Source organism: Leucoraja erinacea, chromosome 19 (genome assembly GCF_028641065.1).
Source record: "Leucoraja erinacea ecotype New England chromosome 19, Leri_hhj_1, whole genome shotgun sequence".
Taxonomy (NCBI): Eukaryota; Metazoa; Chordata; class Chondrichthyes; order Rajiformes; family Rajidae; genus Leucoraja; species Leucoraja erinaceus.
Genome location: NC_073395.1, coordinates 9,093,543 through 9,113,341, shown reverse-complemented (window position 1 = coordinate 9,113,341; position 19,799 = coordinate 9,093,543). Strand labels below are relative to the sequence as shown.

Genomic DNA, 19,799 nt, shown 5'->3' with positions numbered 1-19,799 from the left:
TTAACAAAGCTGTATCATGATTTCGCAACCTTTATACTCAATGTCCTGACCAGTGAAAGCCAACTTGTCATATGCCTTCTTTACCTACTCTCTACTTTTGTTGTCTCTTTCAGAGAGTTATGAGAGAAAATAAAATCTCCCAATTAAAAGCCAATTTTCCTAATGTTGCCATTGTTTTGAATCTCTCACTAAGCAAAACATATCTCAAATCCTTCAAATAGGAGTAAAATCCAATTTCCAGGCAAGATGTCCTTGTTTTAATTTATAGTATGAATATAGATTTTATAATAAAATGCAAGCATTTATTCTTGTCCCCATTCCAATTCATCTTGAAATAAAGCTGGGATAATTCTAATCAAATGAGATTTTCCTGGTATAACGTCCACTCTTAACCTCCTCAACAATATGTGTCACAAGGAACTCAACCTTCTCCAAAAAATCTATTCCAATGTGATTAAAAATGGGCTGTAATATAATAGATGACATGGAAATTAATACAATAATGCTCGAGTCAACTTTAGCTTTCCAGTTTCGACAATCCGCACGGTGGCGCAGCAGTAGCGTTGCTGCCATACAGTGCCAGAGAAACCAGGTTTGATCTTGACTCTAGGTGCTGTCTGTTATGGAGTTTGTACGTTCTCCCTGTGACCATGTGGGTTTTCTCCGGGTGCTCGGGTTTCCTCCCACACTCCAAAGACATACGGGTTTGTAGGTTGATTGGTTTTGGTAAGTTCTAAAATGGGCGGCATGGTGGCGCAGCGATAGAGTTGCTGCCTTACAACATCAGAGACTTGTGTTCGACCCTGACTACTGTATGCTGTCTATATGTAGTGTGTATGTCTGTACAATCTCCCCATGCATGAGTTTCCGCCAGGTGCTCCAGTGTCCTCCCATACTTCAAAGACATGCAGCTTTGTAGGTTAATTTGGATTCGGTAAAAAAATTGTAAATTGTCCCTAGCGTGTAGGACAGTGCTAGTGTCTGTGAATCGCTGGTTGGTGCGGACTCGGTAGTCAAAGGGTCTGCTTCCGCGATGCATCTCATGAAGCTAAACTAAAAATCACAAGCATCCTCTGGCTATGCCGTTGTTGATCGGCGTTATCGCTTAGTGAAGTGTGACGTAACCAAAACACAAAAATAAATTCTTTATCTGTGCTGTACTCAATTTTAGCTGCTGTTAGTAAGTGAACTGGTATGTTCTGCCTTCCACTTGCATGGACCAGACGAGGACAAACATTCCACCGCTGTCTGATTTTGTCATGACCTTCCTTTCCATGGACATCTCGAGAAACCACTGTCTAAAAAAGCGTAAAACATCCTTTATACTGGTTCCAAATAAGTTGATAGAATTAATGTTCCCTGATCCACATTTGTGCTCTTCCCCCCCCCCCCCCCCCCCCCCCCCTTTCCAGTTCTCCCACCAGTCTTACTGTCTCCGACTACATTTTATCTCTGTACTGCCCACTCACTCCCCTGACATCAGTCAGAAAAGTGGTCTCGACCCGAAACGTCACCCATTCCTTTTCTCTAGAGATGCTGCCTGTCCCCGTTGCGTTACTCCAGCATTTCGTGTTCTACCTTCGATTTAAGCCGGCATCTGCAGTTCTGACCTGCACATTTTGTTGATGAACACATCGTTAATTCTTGAGGATAATTCATGAGAGTAATTACCTGCCCCGAGTGTTTAGGGAGTGGATGGAAAAAGTGGGATCAAGTAGAATTAGTGTGAACGGGTGATCGATGGTGGACAGAAGGGCCTGTTCCCGAGTTGTGAAACTGGACTCAAATAATCACAGTCTTGCTACTGCACACAAATCCCTGACAGTTGATCCATTTGCGACCTTGACTTTGCCTTTGTTTTGCACGGGGCTGCTTAGACTGCTTAATCCTGTCAACAGCTGCCACTTCAGTTGATAGGATGTGGTGTGACATTCCTTTGCTTTACATTTCACTCAGCAGAGCTGGCCAATTTTCCAGTCGCCCCGAGGCCAGCCCCTGGCCGTTGAGACAGAACATATTCTGACTGAGGAAGGGTCTCGACCCGAAACGTCACCTATTCCTTCCCTCCAGAGATGCTGCCTGTCCCGCTGAGTTACTCCAGCATTTTGTGTCTATCTGGAGGGCATGTTCATCACTAAAACCCACCCCTTTGCACGCTTGCAAGGGATGTTACAACTCGGGTGATGGACTCAAGATTCAAGATTCAAGAGTTTATTGTCATGTGTCCCTGATAGGACAATGAAATTCTTGCTTTGCTTCAGCACAACAGAACATAGTAGGCACGACTACAGAACAGATCAGTGTGTCCATATACCATTATATAAATATATACACACATGAATAAATAAACAGATGAAGTGCAAACAGATAATGGGTTATTAATGTTGAGAGTTTTGTCCGAGCCAATTTTAATAGCCTGATGGCTGTGGGGAAGTAGCTATTCCTGAACCTGGTTGTTGCATTCTTCAGGCTCCTGTACCTTCTACCTGAAGGTAGCAGGGAGATGAGTGTGTGGCCAGGATGATGTGGGTCCTTGATGATACTGTCAGCCTTTTTGAGGCAGCGACTGCGATAGATCCCCTCGATGGAAGGGAGGTCAGAGCCGATGATGGACTGGGCAGTGTTTACTACTTTTTGTAGTCTTTTCCTCTCCAGGGCACTCAAATTGCCGAACCAAGCCACAGCCCCCCTGCTGTCTCCTCCCATCCCCCAGCCTTCTGGCTACTCCTCCTTTTCCCTTTCTTGTCCCCGCCCACCCCTGCCCCCGATCAGTCTGAAGAAGGGTTTCGGCCCGAAACGTTGCCTATTTCCTACGCTCCATAGATGCTGCTGCACCCGCTGAGTTTCTCCAGCTTTTTTGTGTAATCCACGATGCAACCGGTCAGCATGCTCTCTCTGGGTTACTCAGTTCGCTTAGCGTGTGTCAATGAATATTGTTCTGGAATTATTTGCGCTTGCAAAATGGAAAACAGTTCTGGCCAGGCAGAGTGGAGATGATGAGTGATCTTCCTGACAATCAAGCTTGTCATTTACTCTGATATAAGAGGTTGTGATTCATTTTATCGAACCGTCCTCCATTGATTGAACTGTTTTGGAGAAAGTACATTGCATAAATTGGGGTGGCACAGTGGTGCAGCGGTAGTGTTGCTGCCCCACACCGCCACGGACCTGGGTTTGATGCTGACTATGGGTGCTGTCTGTATGGAGTTTGTACGTTCTCCCTGTGACCTGCGTGGGTTTTCTCCGGGTGTTCCGGATTCCTCCCACACTGCAAAGACATATAAGTTTGTATGTTAAGTGGTTTCGGCAAAATTGTAAATTGTCCCTAGTGTGTAGGATAGTGCTAGTGTACGGGTGATCACTGATCAGTGTGGATTCGGTGGGCCATAGGGCCTGTTTCCAAGCTATATCTCTAAAGTCTAAAGATAGCAAAGGCTTGGAGGGTCCCGACCCAAACCGTCACCTATCCATGTTCTCCAGAGATGCTGCCTGACCCGCTGAAACAAAGAAATATAGAAAATAGATGCAGGAAGAGGCCATTTGGCCCTTCGAACCTGCACCGCCATTCATTGTGATCATGGCAGATCATCCACAATCAGTAACCCGTGCCTGCATTCTCCCCATATCCCTTCATTCCACTAGTCCCTAGAGCTCTATCTAACTCTCTTTTAAATTCATCCAGTGAATTGGCCTCTATTGCCTTCTGTGGCAGATAATTCCACAAATTCCCAATTCTCTGGGTGAAAAAGTTTTTTCTCATCTCAGTTTTACATGGCCTCCCCTTTATTCTTAGACTGTGGTTCTGGACTCCCCCATCATTGGGAACATTTTTCCTGCATTTAGCTTGCCCAGTCCTTTTATAATTTTATAAAGTGCTGATGCTCCCGCACTTTGTGTCCCTCTGCATAAATATCCTCACTCTTAACCTTTGAGTCCTCATTTAGATAGTTAATATCTATGCACTGTGCAAGAGAACTTACCATGGGGATTCCTACATACAGAAATGGAAACAAACTTTGTGAACTGGTAATGCATGCAGAGATAAATATAGGCAAGCACGTCGTCCCATGTTCCAATTATATGTGATTCCTCTCTGGGGTGTAAATGTATACGTCTGGGTTAATTGGGAAAGATGTGCGTGTGCGTGTGGGAAAGGTGTGTGTGTGTAGAAACATAGAAAATAGGTGCAGGAGTAGGCCATTTGGCCCTTCGAGCCTGCACCGCCATTTAATATGATCATGGCTGATCATCCAACTCAGTATCCCATCCCTGCCTTCTCTCCATACCCCCTGATCCCTTCAGCCACAAGGGCCACATCTAACTGCCTCTTAAATATAGCCAATGAACTGGCCTTAACTACTGTGTGTGTGTGTGTGTGTGTGTGTGTGTGTGTGTGTGTGTGTGTGTGTGTGTGTGTGTGTGTGTGTGTGTGTGTGTGTGTGTGTGTGTGTGTGTGTGTGTGTGTGTGTGTGTGTGTGTGTGTGTGTGTGTGTGTGTGAGAGAGTGTGAGAGAGAGCTGGGAGCTATTCCACATTTTTTAAGTTTTGGGAAGAATATGTTGGCCGGATAATTCTCAGGTTTGATCTAAAAAGAGTATCACTCATTAGGAAGAGTTAAAAAATAATATGGGAACGAAAATAGTTTGTTTGTTATTTGGCAAGACTGACCTGTAACAGGACACACACAGCAGCATGGGAATAGCCACCGACTGCATGTTAGGAATGCCGAGAATGAGGGGCAGATATTTTGACTTCATCGGGCAGATCAATGTACAGCTCTGCAAAATGTTGAGATTATGTTGTTGTCTGTTGTATCCCAGACAACACGTTAACACATGTGTCAAGAATTTCACTTGTCACAGGACAACCAAAATGAGATGGCAAGGTAGTTTGTAGTTTGGTATTTTGAAACAAATATTTGAAATGGATAATTTGTTGGCTAGAAATAAATATCTGGTGAATTCACATTGGTGCAGTACAACTTCACAGAACACCTTTGATCAATCCATGTTCTCCAGAGATGCTGCCTGACCCACGAGTTACTCCAGCACTTTGTGTTCTTTGTTTTGTAAAACAGCATCTGCAGTTAGACTGGGGTGGACGGGCCGCATTGCGGAGAACAAGAGGGGGATGATGAGGGCGAAGAAGGGACCAACAATATTTAAGGGAACTTTTGTAAATTTGTCGGCAGCTCATGGCGACTCATCTGTGTACGCAAAAAACAATTTCCATGTACCCTGACAGTATATTTAACAGTAATCTGTCTGTCTGTCTGTCTGTCTGTCTGTCTGTCTGTCTGTCTGTCTGTCTATCTGTCTGTCTGTCTGTCTGTCTGTCTGTCTATCTATTGCATCTATCTATCTAGAATAGAATAGAAATAGAATAGAATATAGAATAGAATAGTTTCTTTATTGTCATTGTAACATGAACCATGTACAACGAAATTTAAAAAATGTCAGCCAGTCAGTGCACCATTCAAACATTTCTAAAAGCTAACGATACATACAAGATAAAATATTAAAAGATAAACAACTAAAATAAATATCACGAAAATAGCACGCATAAACACCCAACCCTCCATCCTTCTGTCGATTTCACAGTGTACCACAGTCCCTTAGTATGTATCGCCCCTGCGTTCCTTGGCGGCTACATTTAGGGCTTTTATAGCAGTGCTACTTTAGAGTTCCTTATGTTTCAATAACGTGCAACTCAGAGAGGGACCGCACATTATATTTTTTTGTGAGCCTTGGGCAGTCAGTTACAATGAGCCCTTGTGTTCTACACCTGCTGATGGGACGAGAGCTATAAAGCCGCAGCAAGCAGGTGCTGTCAATTTGGGCGTGAACTTGGTCTTGTAAAACCACTCGTTTCAAGCGAAATGTCTCAGCAGCAGGAATATGTACAGCCAATCTGTAGTACAATAGACAGGACCAGTTTCAATGCTTTCTGTTGAATCACAGTTGGCGATTTCACAAATTCACTGGGAGGGTAGGAAATTATTAAAACTGCTTTGAGACCAACTCAGCTGCTTGCATAGTCATGAATAAATCTGTTTCAAATAAATCACCCAAACTAGGAAACACACTGAAGATATAATGAGGTTTTATGAGGACAGAGACCAGCTGGGGGACAGCTTTGCTTAGAGATTGGATCAATTAGTCCCCATATTAGTAGGCACCATGTCCAGCAGAGACAATGCGGGCCGAAGGGCCTGTTTCTGTGCTGTACTCTTCAAAGTTCCATATTCTATGTACGTCATACTTAAGCATGATTTAACCAGATTAGATTGTAAAGGAAATCATTTCCAGATTAAAACAAGTTCCACAGGGAATTAGATGAGCAAGCCTAATATTTCATAGTGTCACCTAGAGACGGCACAAAGGAATCACAGATGTTGGAATTGAAAAAAATTGGAAGCAAAACACAATGTGATGGAGGGACTCATGACATCAGCCACCTCCTCCACCCTAGTCATGCTACTAGTTCCACTGTTCGCATCCCTGTCATTAGCACATCTTCCCCAGCCAACTATGGGCCGTTATGGACTCCACCCTTACTGAGGTCATCAGTTCCTGAGGGCGGCACGATGGTGCAGCGGAAGAGTTGACACCAGAAACTGCAGATGCTGGAATTTAGTTTAGTTTAGTTTATCTTAGAGATACAGAGTGGAAACAGGCCCTTCGGCCCACCGAGTCCGCGCCGCCCAGCGACCATCTGTACACTAGCCCTATGTTATGTACAAGGGGCAATTTACAGAAGCCAATTAATCCACAAACTTGCACGTCTTTGTAGTGTGGGAGGACCCGGAGAAAACCCAAGCAGGTCACAGGGAGAACGTGCTAACTCCACACAGACAGCACCCGAGGTCAGGATCGAACCCGGGTATCTGGTGCCGTGAGTCAGTAGTTCTACCACTGCGCCGAGGTGCAGTGTGAAATGTGAAGGCACTGATTTGGCACGTCTTTCAGGGTGTAAGCAACCATCATGCTGCTTCAAACTTCTTTCCCCTTCAATATTACAATGGCTTAATGCATCAAAAATAGATAAAGCCCAATTTCTAGGTGATTTAATGAGCAGAGTGCGCTCGTGAATAAACAAGAGGTAATTGGATAGCAATGAGAGGAGATTGAGTTTTAGTTGCAAACACCAAATGTGTGCATTACATTGGGACTGAATTCAGTTCAGTTCAGTTCAGTTCAATACTAATGATAGCTGACATTCCCCAGTAGTTTAGTGATGCAACCACAAACAAATATCTGTTCCTGCATTCATATTTTCACGGTGACACAGTGCAGTGCCCAACTTCATATTTAGGGTAACATTTAGATACCAGTCATACAATGCTACTGGATTCAAACTTGTCAGCAAAATAAAGGATGCCGAAACTTAAATTCTACTACCAGAATTCGGGGTGGATGGCTAGATCTGCAGAGGATGGATTGACCACAAAGTTGAAATTAGTTGGATAATGTCAGTTGACAGGGTATAATCAATATAAAAGTGTACTCATGAACTAACGAGCCTAATTAAAGTCATAAAGTAATACAGCACGAAAACAGGCCCTTCGGCTCAATTTGCCCCTAGGTGAACAGGATGCCCCATCTATGTTAGTCCCATCTGCCTGTGTTGGGCCCATGGCTTCCAAATGTTCACTATCTATGTACGTCCAAATGTATTTTAAATGATGGTACACAAAAATGCTGGAGTAACTCAGCGGGTGCAGCAGCATCTACGGAGCGAAGGAAATAGGCAACGTTTCGGGCCGAAACCCTTCTTCAGACTGATGGGGGGCGGCGGGGAGAAGAAAAAAAAAGGGAGGAGGAGCCCGAGGGCTGAGGAAGGGGAGGAGACAGCAAGGGCTAACAAAATTTTAAATGATGTTATTGTACCTGCCTCAACTACTGCCTCTGGCATCTTATTCCATGTTCCCATCCCTCTCTACGTGAAAAAGTTGTCCCTCTGGTTCCTAGTAAACCTTTTCCTCTCTCATCATAAACCTATGTTATATAATCTTGATTCTCCAAGTCCAGGGAAAAGACTGTAATATTTATCTATTCCTCTCCTGATCCTTTACACCCTATAAGATCACCCATCAGCTTTCTGCACTACAAGGAATATAGTCCTATCCTGCCCAAACTCTCCCTGTACCACAGGCCCACGAGTCCTGGCAACATCGTTGTAAATCTCCTCTGGACTCTCCCCAGCTTAATAGCATCTTTCTCAGAGCAGGGTGACCATAAATGAACACAATTCTCCAAGTACGGACTCTCCAACGTCTTGTACATCTGAAACATAACATAACATACTAAAACCTTTGTGTTGGAAGGATCTGCAGGTGCTGATTTAAACCGAAGACACAAAACGCTGGAGCGACTCAGCGGGACAGGCAGCATCTCTGCTGCAGAAGGGTCTCGACCCGAAACGTCACCCATTCCTTCTCTCCAGAGATGCTGTCTGTCCCGCTGAGTTACTCCAGCATTTAATGTTTATCTTCACACTAAAGCCTATCCTATCTATGTATCTCAAATTTTCTATCCATCCATCATATTTTCTATTTAAGTCTTCGTGAATGCAGAATGAAGAACAATGCAAAACACCATAAAATTCAGAGTAAGCTTCCAATTTATTAAATGCTAGTTCTATGAATAAAATTAAGTTGTGTTTTTAAAGAAATAATACTCAATTCTAGAAGCATGCACGCCGGTTTAATGAATAGGTTCCAACTAAGTATTTCATCAGGTGGTGCAGCAGTAACGTTGCTGCCTTAAAATGCTTGCAGCACCCGAGACCCGGGTTCAATCCCGACTACCCGTGCTGTCTATACGGAGTTTGCACGTTCTGCCCCGTGACCGGTTGGGTTTACTCCGAGATCTTCGGTTACCTCCCACACTCCAAAGACGTACAGGTTTGTAGGTTAATTGGCTGGTAAACGTGTATCTGGTGTGTATGTAGGCTAGTGTTAGTGTGCGGGGATTGCTGGTCGGTGCAGACTCGTTGGGCCAGAGGGCATGTTTCCACGCTGTATCTCTAAACTAAACTAAATCAACATGGAGGTCTGGAATATAGAAGTGTCCAACAAGCCCTGAAACCATTAGTCTCGCACTCCGTTGCAATAGCAAAGTGAAGATTAATTTGCTGTGGACTATGACTGACTTGCTATTACAGGACCAGTGGCATTAAGACATTAATTACACCAAAAGATATCCTTTCAGTCTGGCACTCCAAATGCATGCACTGGTTGAGTATCTGGCTCCCTTGCTTGCATGCTTAAAATTGTCCACCCAGATTCAGTTACAGCTGTCAGGGAAGTTTTAACATTTACATGAAACACCACAGTTGGCGGTGCAGCGGCACAACTGGTAGTTACTGCCTCACAGTGCCAGAGACCCGCACCCGATCCTGACCTTGGGCACAGTCTGTACGGAGTTTGCCTACATTCTCCCTGTGACCACATGGGTTTCCTCCGGGTGCTCTGGTTTCCTCCCACATCCCTAACACGTGCGGGTTGTACATTAATATGCCCCTGGGTAATTGCCCCTAGAGTGCAGGGAGTGGATAAGAAAGTAGAATTAGATGGAAGCAGCGTGAATGGGTGATTGATAGTCTCGGTGGGCTGAAGGGCTTGTTTCCATGCTGTATCACTAAACTAAAAATGAAATGCTGGAGGAACTCAGCGAGTCAGGCAACATCTATGGAGGGATTGGGCAGGCAACATTTCAGTCTGAAGATGAGTCCTGACCCGAGCCACAACTACAACTATGGCACGTGATGATTATAGTTCACATTCCTAACACAGTGGATCAAGACCTCGTCCATATAAGTCATATTCCTTATACAAGAGATAATCCACAAGCGCTGGAGGGAGCGGAAGCAATGCCAAACACGTTGGGTCCTGCAGCTGTCTTTGTCCCATACTTTTCCGTATTTTCAGTCGGCACAAATGCTTCAAAAGTCGAGGGTTTTCTGCAATGATAGGAAAGGTGGCTTTAGTGTTGTTTTGCTACGGTGCGACTTTTAAATGCTGGAAAAATATACCACTGACATACCGATACCGCAGACCAGAATCTGACAGGGCGGGTTTGCATTAGTGCAGCATCACATTAGCATATTGTTCTTTACATATTTCTGAATGCAAATCGATGAACAGGTATGCGGTTCTTGTCTCTTGGAGCAGACAAAAAGGCACCAAATGACACAAACATAATTTAGAAATCCTTTAAACTCTGAGCAATGGTTACAGCTTTGGCTTTGCGATCAGTTCCAGCAATATGTTGAACTTGTTAGTCAAAGCTTAGGCTGTTAATTAAACCCTTTAGACTTTAGAGATATAGCATTGCAACAGACCCTTCGGCCCACTGAGTCCGCACCAACCAGCGATCACCCCGTACACTAGTACTATCCTATGCACTAGAGACAATTTACAATTAACAGAAGCCAATTAACCTACAAACTTGCATGTCTTTGGAGTGTGGGAGGAAACTGGAGCACCTGGAGAAAACTCACGAAGTTGCAGGGAGAACATGCAAACTCCATACAGACAGCACCGGTAGTCAGGATCAACGGGTCTCTGGCGCTGTAAGGCAGCAGTTCTACCGCTGAGCGATAGATTAATTGGCCCTCTGTAAATTGCCCCTAGTGTGTTCCGAGTGGATGTACAAGTGGAACAGCCAAGAACCAAATGCATTTCGTTGTCTCTGTACTGTACACTGACAATGACAATTAAAATTGAATCTGAATCTGAATCTGAATCTGAACCAGAACTTCAAATTCCTGGGTGTGCACATCTCTGAAGATCTTTCCTGGTCCGAGAACACTAACGCAATTATCAAAAAAGCTCATCAGCGCCTCTACTTCCTGAGAAGATGCCGGAGAGTCGGATTGTCAAGGAAGACTCTCTCTAACTTCTACAGGTGCACAGTCGAGAGCATACTGACCGGTTGCATCGTGGCTTGGTTCGGCAATTTGAGCGCCCTGGAGAGGAAAAGACTACAAAAAGTAGTAAACACTGCCCAGTCCATCATCGGCTCTGACCTTCCTTCCATCGAGGGGATTTATCGCAGTCGCTGCCTCATAAAGGCTGGCAGTATCATCAAAGACCCACACCATCCTGGCCACACACTCATCTCCCTGCTACCTTCAGGTAGAAGCTACAGGAGCCTGAAGACTGCACCAACCAGGTTCAGGAATAGCTACTTCCCCACAGCCATCAGGCTATTAAACCTGGCTCAGACAAAACTCTGATTATTAATAACCACTTTCTGTTATTTGCACTTTACCAGTTTATTTATTCATGTGTGTGTACATATTTATATCATGGTATATGGACACATTTATCTGTTTTGTAGTAAATGCCTACTATTTTCTGTGTGCTTAAGCAAAGCAAAAATGTCATTGTCCTATCCAGGGACACATGACAATAAACTCACTTGAACTTGAACTTGAACGTGAATATGTGATTCTGTTCCATTCTGTTTGTAGTTTGTTTGGTTGTTTGTTTGTTTGTCTTTTTGCACAAAATCCGCGAGCATTGCCACTTTTCATTCCACTGCACATCTCGTATGTGTATGTGACGAATAAACTTGACTTGACTTGGGTTGCTTCTCTCACTCTCTGCCCTAATCTCTTGCATTTAATTTTTACAACTTCAGTCTGAACTAAACTAAATTTTACAACTCCAGTTTGAATTTGTCTCCTAGTTCTGGACCCTTTACTGCAAATGTGCTGCAGAAGAGTTAATAATCCCAATAATGTGGGAGCAACCTGAAATAACAGCAGACCAAACGGTTATAAGCCTGAGCTTTGTTCCAGTTGCCTGTGTACATTCACAGCACCGTCACAGCGATTAGCTGAGCTCAATTCTCAAATGACATTATGAGGGACTTACTATTTAAAAATAAATATTCAGAATGAACTACAAAAACAATGTCAATGATAATGGTGATTCGTAAAGCAGCTTTGATCTGGAATTCTGCCGTTTAATAAACATACTGTCAGCAAACAGCGCGATGGGTAGTAACTCCAATCTTTCAACGAGTCCTAGTTTTACAGACAGGTCACCCTTTCTCCATCTGCTGAAACATTCTGACTAAAAAACAGTTTTTACCCCACTGCTATAAAAGCACTAAATGTAGCCGCCAAGTAAAAGAGGGGCCAGACATACTAAGGGACTGTGGTACACTGTGAAATCGACAGAAGGATGGAGGGTTGGGTGTTTATGCGTGCTATTTTCGTGATATTTATTTTAGTTGTTTATCTTTTAATATTTTATCTTGTATGTATCGTTAGCTTTTAGAAATGTTTGAATGGTGCACTGACTGGCTGACATTTTTAAATTTTGTTGTACATGGTTCATGTTACAATGACAATAAAGAAACTATTCTATTCATTCTTGTGCACTGGAATGGAAATTTGCCCGTTTATTTCTGCGTTAAACAGTCTTGTTGAAATCGGAAATAAGAGAAGAAATATATGTACATCATAATGATGGTGTGGATTTTGGAGATATTGTATTTGGGAGCGGGGGAGAAAAATGTTCTATTTTAAAATTCATAGACATGAATGGGGTGGATCAAAATTGCCAGAATTGATTGATTGATTGATTGATTGATTGATTGATTGACCGATACAGCATGTGAACAGACCTTTTCGCCCACCGAGTCCACGCTGACCATCGATCACCCAGACACACTAGTTCCATGTTACCCACTTTCGCATCCATTCCCACCTGCCTAGGGGCAATGTTGCTGAGGCAAATTAACCTACAAACCCACACATCTTTAGGGTGTGGGAGGAAACAGGAGTATCTGTCGGAAGCCCACAGTCATAGAGAGAATGTGCAAACTCCACATAGACAGCTCCCGAGGTTGGAGTTGAACCCGGGTGTCTGGCGTTGTGAGGCAGCAGCTCTACCAGTTGTGCCATTGTTCCTCAGTGAATCTTACAAAACGGTGCTTTCATTAAATTTCATCAATGAGGACCCCCTCATCTTTCGAAACTCCAGCGCTGTCAAACGCTCATCATAAACGCCCAATCATTCCTGGGATCATTCTCATAAACTTCCTCTGAACCCTCTCCAATGCCAGCACCTCCATTCTCAGATATGGGGCCTAAAACAACTACAAATGTGGTCTGACCAGTGTCTTATAAAGCCTCAGCATTACATCCCTGTTTTTATTTGCTGAGTTTCTCCAGCAAACCCGCTGAGTTTCTCCAGCATTTTTGTGTACCTCCTGCTTTTATTTAATTTAGTTTAGAGATCCAGCACAGAAACGGGCCCTTCGGCCCACCGAGTCCACATCGACCAGCGATCCCCGTCCACTAACATCCTCCTAAACACACTAGGAACAATTTTCAATTACACCAAGCCAATTAACCTACAAACCTGTACTTCTTTGGAGTGTGGGAGGAAATCGAAATTCTCAAAACCCACGAGGTCACGGAGAGAACGTACAAACTCCGTATAGACAGCACCCGTAGCCAGGATCGAACTTGGGTCTCAGGCGCTGTAAGCGCTGTAAGGCAACAACTCTACCGCTGCACCACCATGCTGGACCAGAGTTATATTCTAGTCCTATCTATACCCTTGTCAGTCTGATTTTACTTAATCGTTGTGCTTCAGTTACTGAGTAAGGGATGGTAATGAAAGGTGGTTTACCCATGATGTGGCAGATCTCAGGCCATTCCCTTTGCTTCTCCAACACGGGTTTTAATGTCACGCAGAAGGAAACGTAATCCACGTAGTCTATCAGCACTCGCACAACCCTTCCGACCAAGTGACTCATCCACTGCACGGTGATGAACTCGCAGAACTGCAAATAATATCAAAGATTAATCAACTTCAAGAGCGCCTCTCTGAGTTCGTCATCCCTTATCCCAGAGGCTGAGGCGTAAGGATGGGTGTAAAGATAAGTTTTCTCTCTTGGTTTAAGAGAAGTTTTAAAGATGAAGAATTGGAGAGGAAGAGATGGCATGATTCTGAGATTAAATTTCAGTCGATGGCAAGCAATGGGATTGGGCCCAGTCAGATTTTAATCCATTAGACATTGTGGCAGAATTAGGCAAATTGGCTCATCAAATCCAAAGATGGACTTTACCTTGGGCTAAATGTGATTACCTTTATCCTGTATCTGTACACTGTGAATGGCTTGAATAGAAACATAGGAAATAGATGCAGGAGTAGGCCATTCAACCCTTCGAGCCAGCACCACCATTCAATATGATCATGGCTAATCATCTAAAATCAGTACCCCGTTCCTGCTTTTTCCCCATATCCCATGATTCTTTTAGCCCTAAGAGCTTTCTCTTGAAAACATCCAGTGAATTGGCTTCCACTGCCTTCTGTGGCAGAGAATTCCACAGATTCACAATTCTGTGTGAAAAAGTTTTCCTCATCTCACTCCTAAATGGTCAACCCCCTTATTCTTAAACTGTGACCCCTGGTTCCGGACTTCCCTGTATATATCGTGTATAATCTTTCCACTGACTGAACAGCACGCAACAATAACCCTTTTCATCGCACCTCGGTGCACGGGACAATAAACTAAACTAAACTGAAACTAAATTAAACTAAACTAATGCTGTATAATCTGAGAAAGTGGATATGGGACGGAATTGACAGAGAGAGGCCAAAATATGGCGAGGACAATGATAAGAGGGTTAAATCAAAGAGCCACTGGAAATAGTTGAGGGGATGTTTTTCCTTCGCTCCATAGATGCTGCTGCACCCGCTGAGTTTCTCCAGCATTTTGTGTACCTACAGTTAACCTAAGCTACTGCTTACAGTGGAGGTAGTACATTCCAACTTATTGCTTCCAGCCCATTTGTGAGATAGCTGCTGGAGCCAGCATAAACCACACATCATCTCATCACCTTGATCATGACAAAAATCGTCTGATACCAGTTAAAGCTGCCCCACTCAAACTTGCATAAAGCCCCAGGATCGCAAGTGTGTCCAGGCTACAGCACTCTGAAGAAGACTCGACCCAAAACGTTTTACTCCAGAGATGCTGCCTGACCCGCTGAGTTACTCCAGCACTTTGTATCTAAATCTGGAATCTGAAGAAGGATCTTGACCCGAAATGTCACCCATTCCTTTTCTCCAGAGATGCTGCCTGACCAGCTGAGTTACTCCAGCTTCTTTGTGTCCATCTTCAGTTTAAACCAGCATCTGCAGTTCCTTCTTACACATACTTTTGCATTTGGTTTATTATTGTCATGAGTATCGGTGTTACGTTGGAAAACTTTGTTTTGTGTGCTGTCCGATCCAAGCAGAAAATATATACACAAATACAATCAAGCCAAACTCAAGTTCAAGATTGGAGAGAAGGATACAATGCCCAGAATACAGTTGTCAGCTTCTCAGCTCAGCTGTAGTACCAATCAGTATTGGAAGAAGTGACCACAAAATTACCAGATTGGCATAACAAAATCCCACCCTGGTCACTAATGTCCTTTTGGGATGGAGCATTCCTAACATCACCATGTTTGCCCAATACATGACTCAAGACAATATGATTGACTTTGAAGAAAGACACAAAAAGCTGGAGTCATTCAGTGGGTCAGGCAGCATCTCTGGAGAAATGGAAAGGGTAATGTTTGGGTCTGAAGAAGGGTCCCGATCCAAAACGTCACCTATTGCTTTGCTTTTTGTGGCTATCTGGTGTAAACCAGCATCTGCAGTTCCTTCCTACACCGTTTGACTTTGATTTTGTGTTGGCCTCAGATAGTTTTGAGTTAGTTTTCAGGGGTGGGTAAAAATTGTTGGCTTTACCTTTAGAACCCACATAACATGAGTGAATAAATATATAAATTGAAAAACAACTACTATGAAATCCAATGATCATTTCACTGCACACTCGATTCACTGCAAAAGCAGATTGTGGGTAGAAGTGACTGTGGGTAGAAGTAGGTCACTTACTGAGGTGATGTAGGACTTTGATTCAATAACAGGATGGAGATGAAACCCTCTAAGGCTGTCGGTGTGGATGCAGTCAAAGCACATTGGTACGTCGTAGCCATTGTTGAGCAGGAGTCTGAGCATCATCTCGTCGTGTACTGCGTACTGGATGGCAGTGGGAAACTGGGTGTCATTGATTAGCGTGAAGTAGCTGTTAACGTTGGCACCATAGCGTAGAAGCAAGCGCACAAGTTCATGATTCCCTGCCCTCACCGCTACGAGGAGGCAGGACAGTGGATCTTGGTTCTGCCGTGCGTTTCCTCTCAGCAGGAGCTCAGTGCAGGCAACATCGTTATTGGACACGGCAATATACAGGGCGGTTCTGCGCTTGTCGTCGTAGGTGGCAGCTATCTCTTCGTTCATGACTGCGTTGACATCAAATCCACTTTCTATCAGCAATTCCAGGCACTGCGTACTGCCATTATCAGCAGCCAAATGGATTGGATTTATCCCACTTTTCTTAATTGCACACTTACGAGTGACTGGAATAAGATGCTTCAAGGCCCTGCAAATAATAATATAGCATCAAACATGGTTATAGATGTAACAGAGATAGAGTAAAAAAGATTTATAAAGTAAGATGGCACAGTGGCGCAGAGTTGCTGCCTTACAGCGCCAGAGACCAAGGTTCTATTCTGGCTGTGGGTGCTGTCTGTACGGAGTTTGTACGTTCTCCCTGTGTGGGTTTTCTCTGGATGCTCTGGTTTCCTACTAGATTCCAAATGCTCTACATGCAGTTTTGTAGGTTAATTGCCTTCTGTAAAATTGTCCCTAAAGTGTAGGATGGAACTAGTGTATCTTGTATGGGTGTGGACTTGGTGTGCCGAAGGGCCTGATTCAATGCTGTATCTCTAAACTAAACTAAATTATCTGTTCCTTAAGCAATAGAATTTCTTGATCACTGTGGTAGCTACAGAACATAGAACAGTGCAGCACAGGAAGGGGCCCTTCGGCCCACAATGTTAGTGCTGAACATGTTGCCAAGATCCATCTACATGGTGGGATTATCAATCTTTGAGCACAAACATGTTATTCACCAGTAACATGCATTTCACAAACAGTCCATGCTATTCCAATGCCACTGTTAGTGAAGGTGGTAGTCTACAAATAAATAAATAAAACCTCTTTCAAGAGGTACAAAATCCACGAATAGCATGCTTTAATATGAAGTTTATGAAAAAAAAACAGAGAGGGGAGGAGCGCATATATTCAAATTGGAGCATCTGAATCCTCTTGAAGTCCTTATTAACTTCTAATTCTGCCTAATTGAGATGAAAGGGTTGAGTTTTTTAACCTTATTTTCTTCTCATTGCAATATGCAGATGGGAGATTAAAAAAAAGGATTCATTCCGAGTGTTACAATGATCACCAGTATTGAAAAAACTCAATAGCAGATTGCATAAACACTTTGCGAGCACTTCCATTTGGTAGTCAAAGATGATTTTGAGTTTTCCAAAAGTTTTCCAAGGAACTGCAGATGCTGGTTTATACCAAAGATGGACACAAAGTGCTGGAATAACTCAGCAGGTCAGGCAGCATCTCTGGAAGAATAGGAATAGATGGTGTTTTGGGTGGGGACTGACTGTCGGGCTGACTGTCTCCAGAATGTCAGTCGGGAAGAAGGGTCCCGACTCGAAACGTCACCCACCCTTATTCTCCAGAGATGCAGCCTGACCCGCTGAGTTACTCCAGCAGTTTGTGTTGATCTTGAGTCATTGTTGGTTGTCACTTTCATTCTCTATTCCACTCCCACTATAACCTCAGTCTTTGAGCGTTTACACTGAGTCATAGAGTCATACAGCGTGGAAACAGGCCCTTCGGCCCATCTTGCCCACACCGGCCAACATGTCCCAACTGCTGCTCAAACAAAATCGTGTAGGAACAGCTTCTGCTCTGTTCTCACCACCCTCGGGGTTAGACACAGAATTCAGATAACCGCCCTCTCCTGTTCGTGTTAGAACGGGTCAGTTCTGATGAAGGGTCATCAGTCTGTAACTTTAACATATTCTACTTGGGTAGCTTACAACCAAACAATATGAACATTGAATTCTCCAATTTTAGTGAATGAACCTACAAACGCCCTTCCCTTTTCACCACCTCCCCCTTTCCCCCCATCTCACCCCCATGACCCACTTGGATGAGCACCCTTTTCTCCCATTCCCCATGTTCCATACCACCGATATTCCCTCCTCTGGCTTCACATTTCCTGCCTTTTCGATCTTTATCTCTCATTTTTGGGGCTTTTCTTCTTTGGCCTTTATCCATCCATCTGCCATCCAACCCCACCCCCTCTCCTCACCTGTATCCACCTGTCACTTGCCAAGCTTTGTCTTACCCCCCACCACATCCCCTTCTCTTCCAGCTTTCTCCCCCCCCACCCACTGCAATTAATCTGAAGAAGGGCCCTGACCCAAAATGTCAGCTATCCATGTCCTCCAAAGGTGCTGCCAGACCTGCTGAGTTATTCCGCATTTTGTGACTTTTTTGGAAATCAAGCATCTGTAGTTCATGGTATAGGAGCAGAATGAGGACATTCGGCCCATCAAGTCTACTCTGCCATTCAATCATGGCTGATCTATGCTTGTCTCTCAACCCCCTTCTCCACATAACCCCCTGACACCCATACTAGTCAAGAATCTAGAGATTCACCATCCTCTGATGAAATAAATTCCTCGTCATCTCCTTTCTAAAGGAACATCCTTTTATTCTGAGGTTATGGCCCCTAGTCCTGGACTCTCCATTAGTGGAAACATCCTCTCCGCATCAACTCTACCCAGGCCTTGCACTATTTGGTAAGTTTCAATGAAGTTCCCCCTCATCCTTCTAAACTCCAGTGAGTACAGGCCCAGTGCTGTCAAATGCTCATCATATGTTAACCCAATCATCCCTGGGATCATCCCAATTCTCCGTGTCCACATGAACTCAGGTTTTCTCTCCGCACATATGCTGCCTGACCTGCTACGTCCTCCCAGCATTCTGGAATTTAAATTTGGATTTCTGGCAACTACATTGTTCTGCAGCTCACAGTTCCAGCTGACTGTGCACAACTGGGACCTCAATCCTGGCCATGTTGGCCTGGTGGATGATGTGACGTTTGTTTACTTGTCCTTCCAGTGATTTTGAAGGATTTTCTGGAAAGAGAGTTGACAGTTTTCCACTGTAGGTAGGCCACGATCTTTAACACACAACATGCGATGCAGATATAGATATAGCTGGGTGTATGTTATTGATGCCAATGATTAATCCAGGATTAGAGATGTTATTCTGTGCATGCCCTACTCTCTGGGTTCTTTGGTTGACGTCAGTTGACAGCACCCACTGTCATAGGATTATAACCAGCAGAGCCGCCTTCTGCTGGATGATTCACGCTCACAAATACAAGCAAGTTAGATCTGGGACGGCTCCAGCTCCAGGTATTTTTAAAGGTACACAGCAAAGGTGGGTGAACGGACAAACTGGTTAGCGGCTCACCTAATGATCCCCATCAGCTTGCATCCTTGCATGCAAGAGCGAAAACAAGATAAACTGGCCCGGATAAATGCATTGTGATATTACTCACAGGTAATGTCCCTCTTGCGCTGCTCGGTGAATGGGAAGGTGACCTGCATTGTCCGGTTCATTGGGTTTGGCTCCATATTCCAGCAGCACCGTTATACAATCCGGATTCCCACCTTCGGCAGCTTCAAGGAGCACCGAGGCACCATCGTCTGCTTGTGCGTGAATGTCGCCGCCTGTGGGAAAGGCATTGATCGCATGCTGGGATAAGATGGGCCAGATAAACGGCACACTTCCTCCGCATGTCCTTGCTGAGAGATTCACACGCTCATGAGTTGCAGGAGTAGAAC

At 44.1% G+C, this 19,799-nt stretch overlaps 1 protein-coding gene across 3 annotated transcripts in view; it reads right to left on the bottom strand.

The window, feature by feature from the left end:
- Window positions 1-5,399: 5,399 nt before the first annotated feature.
- Window positions 5,400-19,799, bottom strand: part of LOC129706185 (ankyrin repeat and SOCS box protein 15-like) — a 26,325-nt gene continuing 11,925 nt past the window's right edge. For all 3 annotated transcript variants that reach the window (XM_055650243.1, XM_055650244.1, XM_055650245.1), the window contains exons 7-10: window positions 19,514-19,685; window positions 15,916-16,459; window positions 13,654-13,807; window positions 5,400-9,962 (exon numbers count right to left, since the gene is read on the bottom strand). In XM_055650243.1, coding sequence (XP_055506218.1) covers window positions 9,787-9,962; window positions 13,654-13,807; window positions 15,916-16,459; window positions 19,514-19,685 — 1,046 coding nt within the window. In that variant the 3' untranslated portion in view covers window positions 5,400-9,786. The remainder of the gene's footprint in view (window positions 9,963-13,653; window positions 13,808-15,915; window positions 16,460-19,513; window positions 19,686-19,799) is intronic.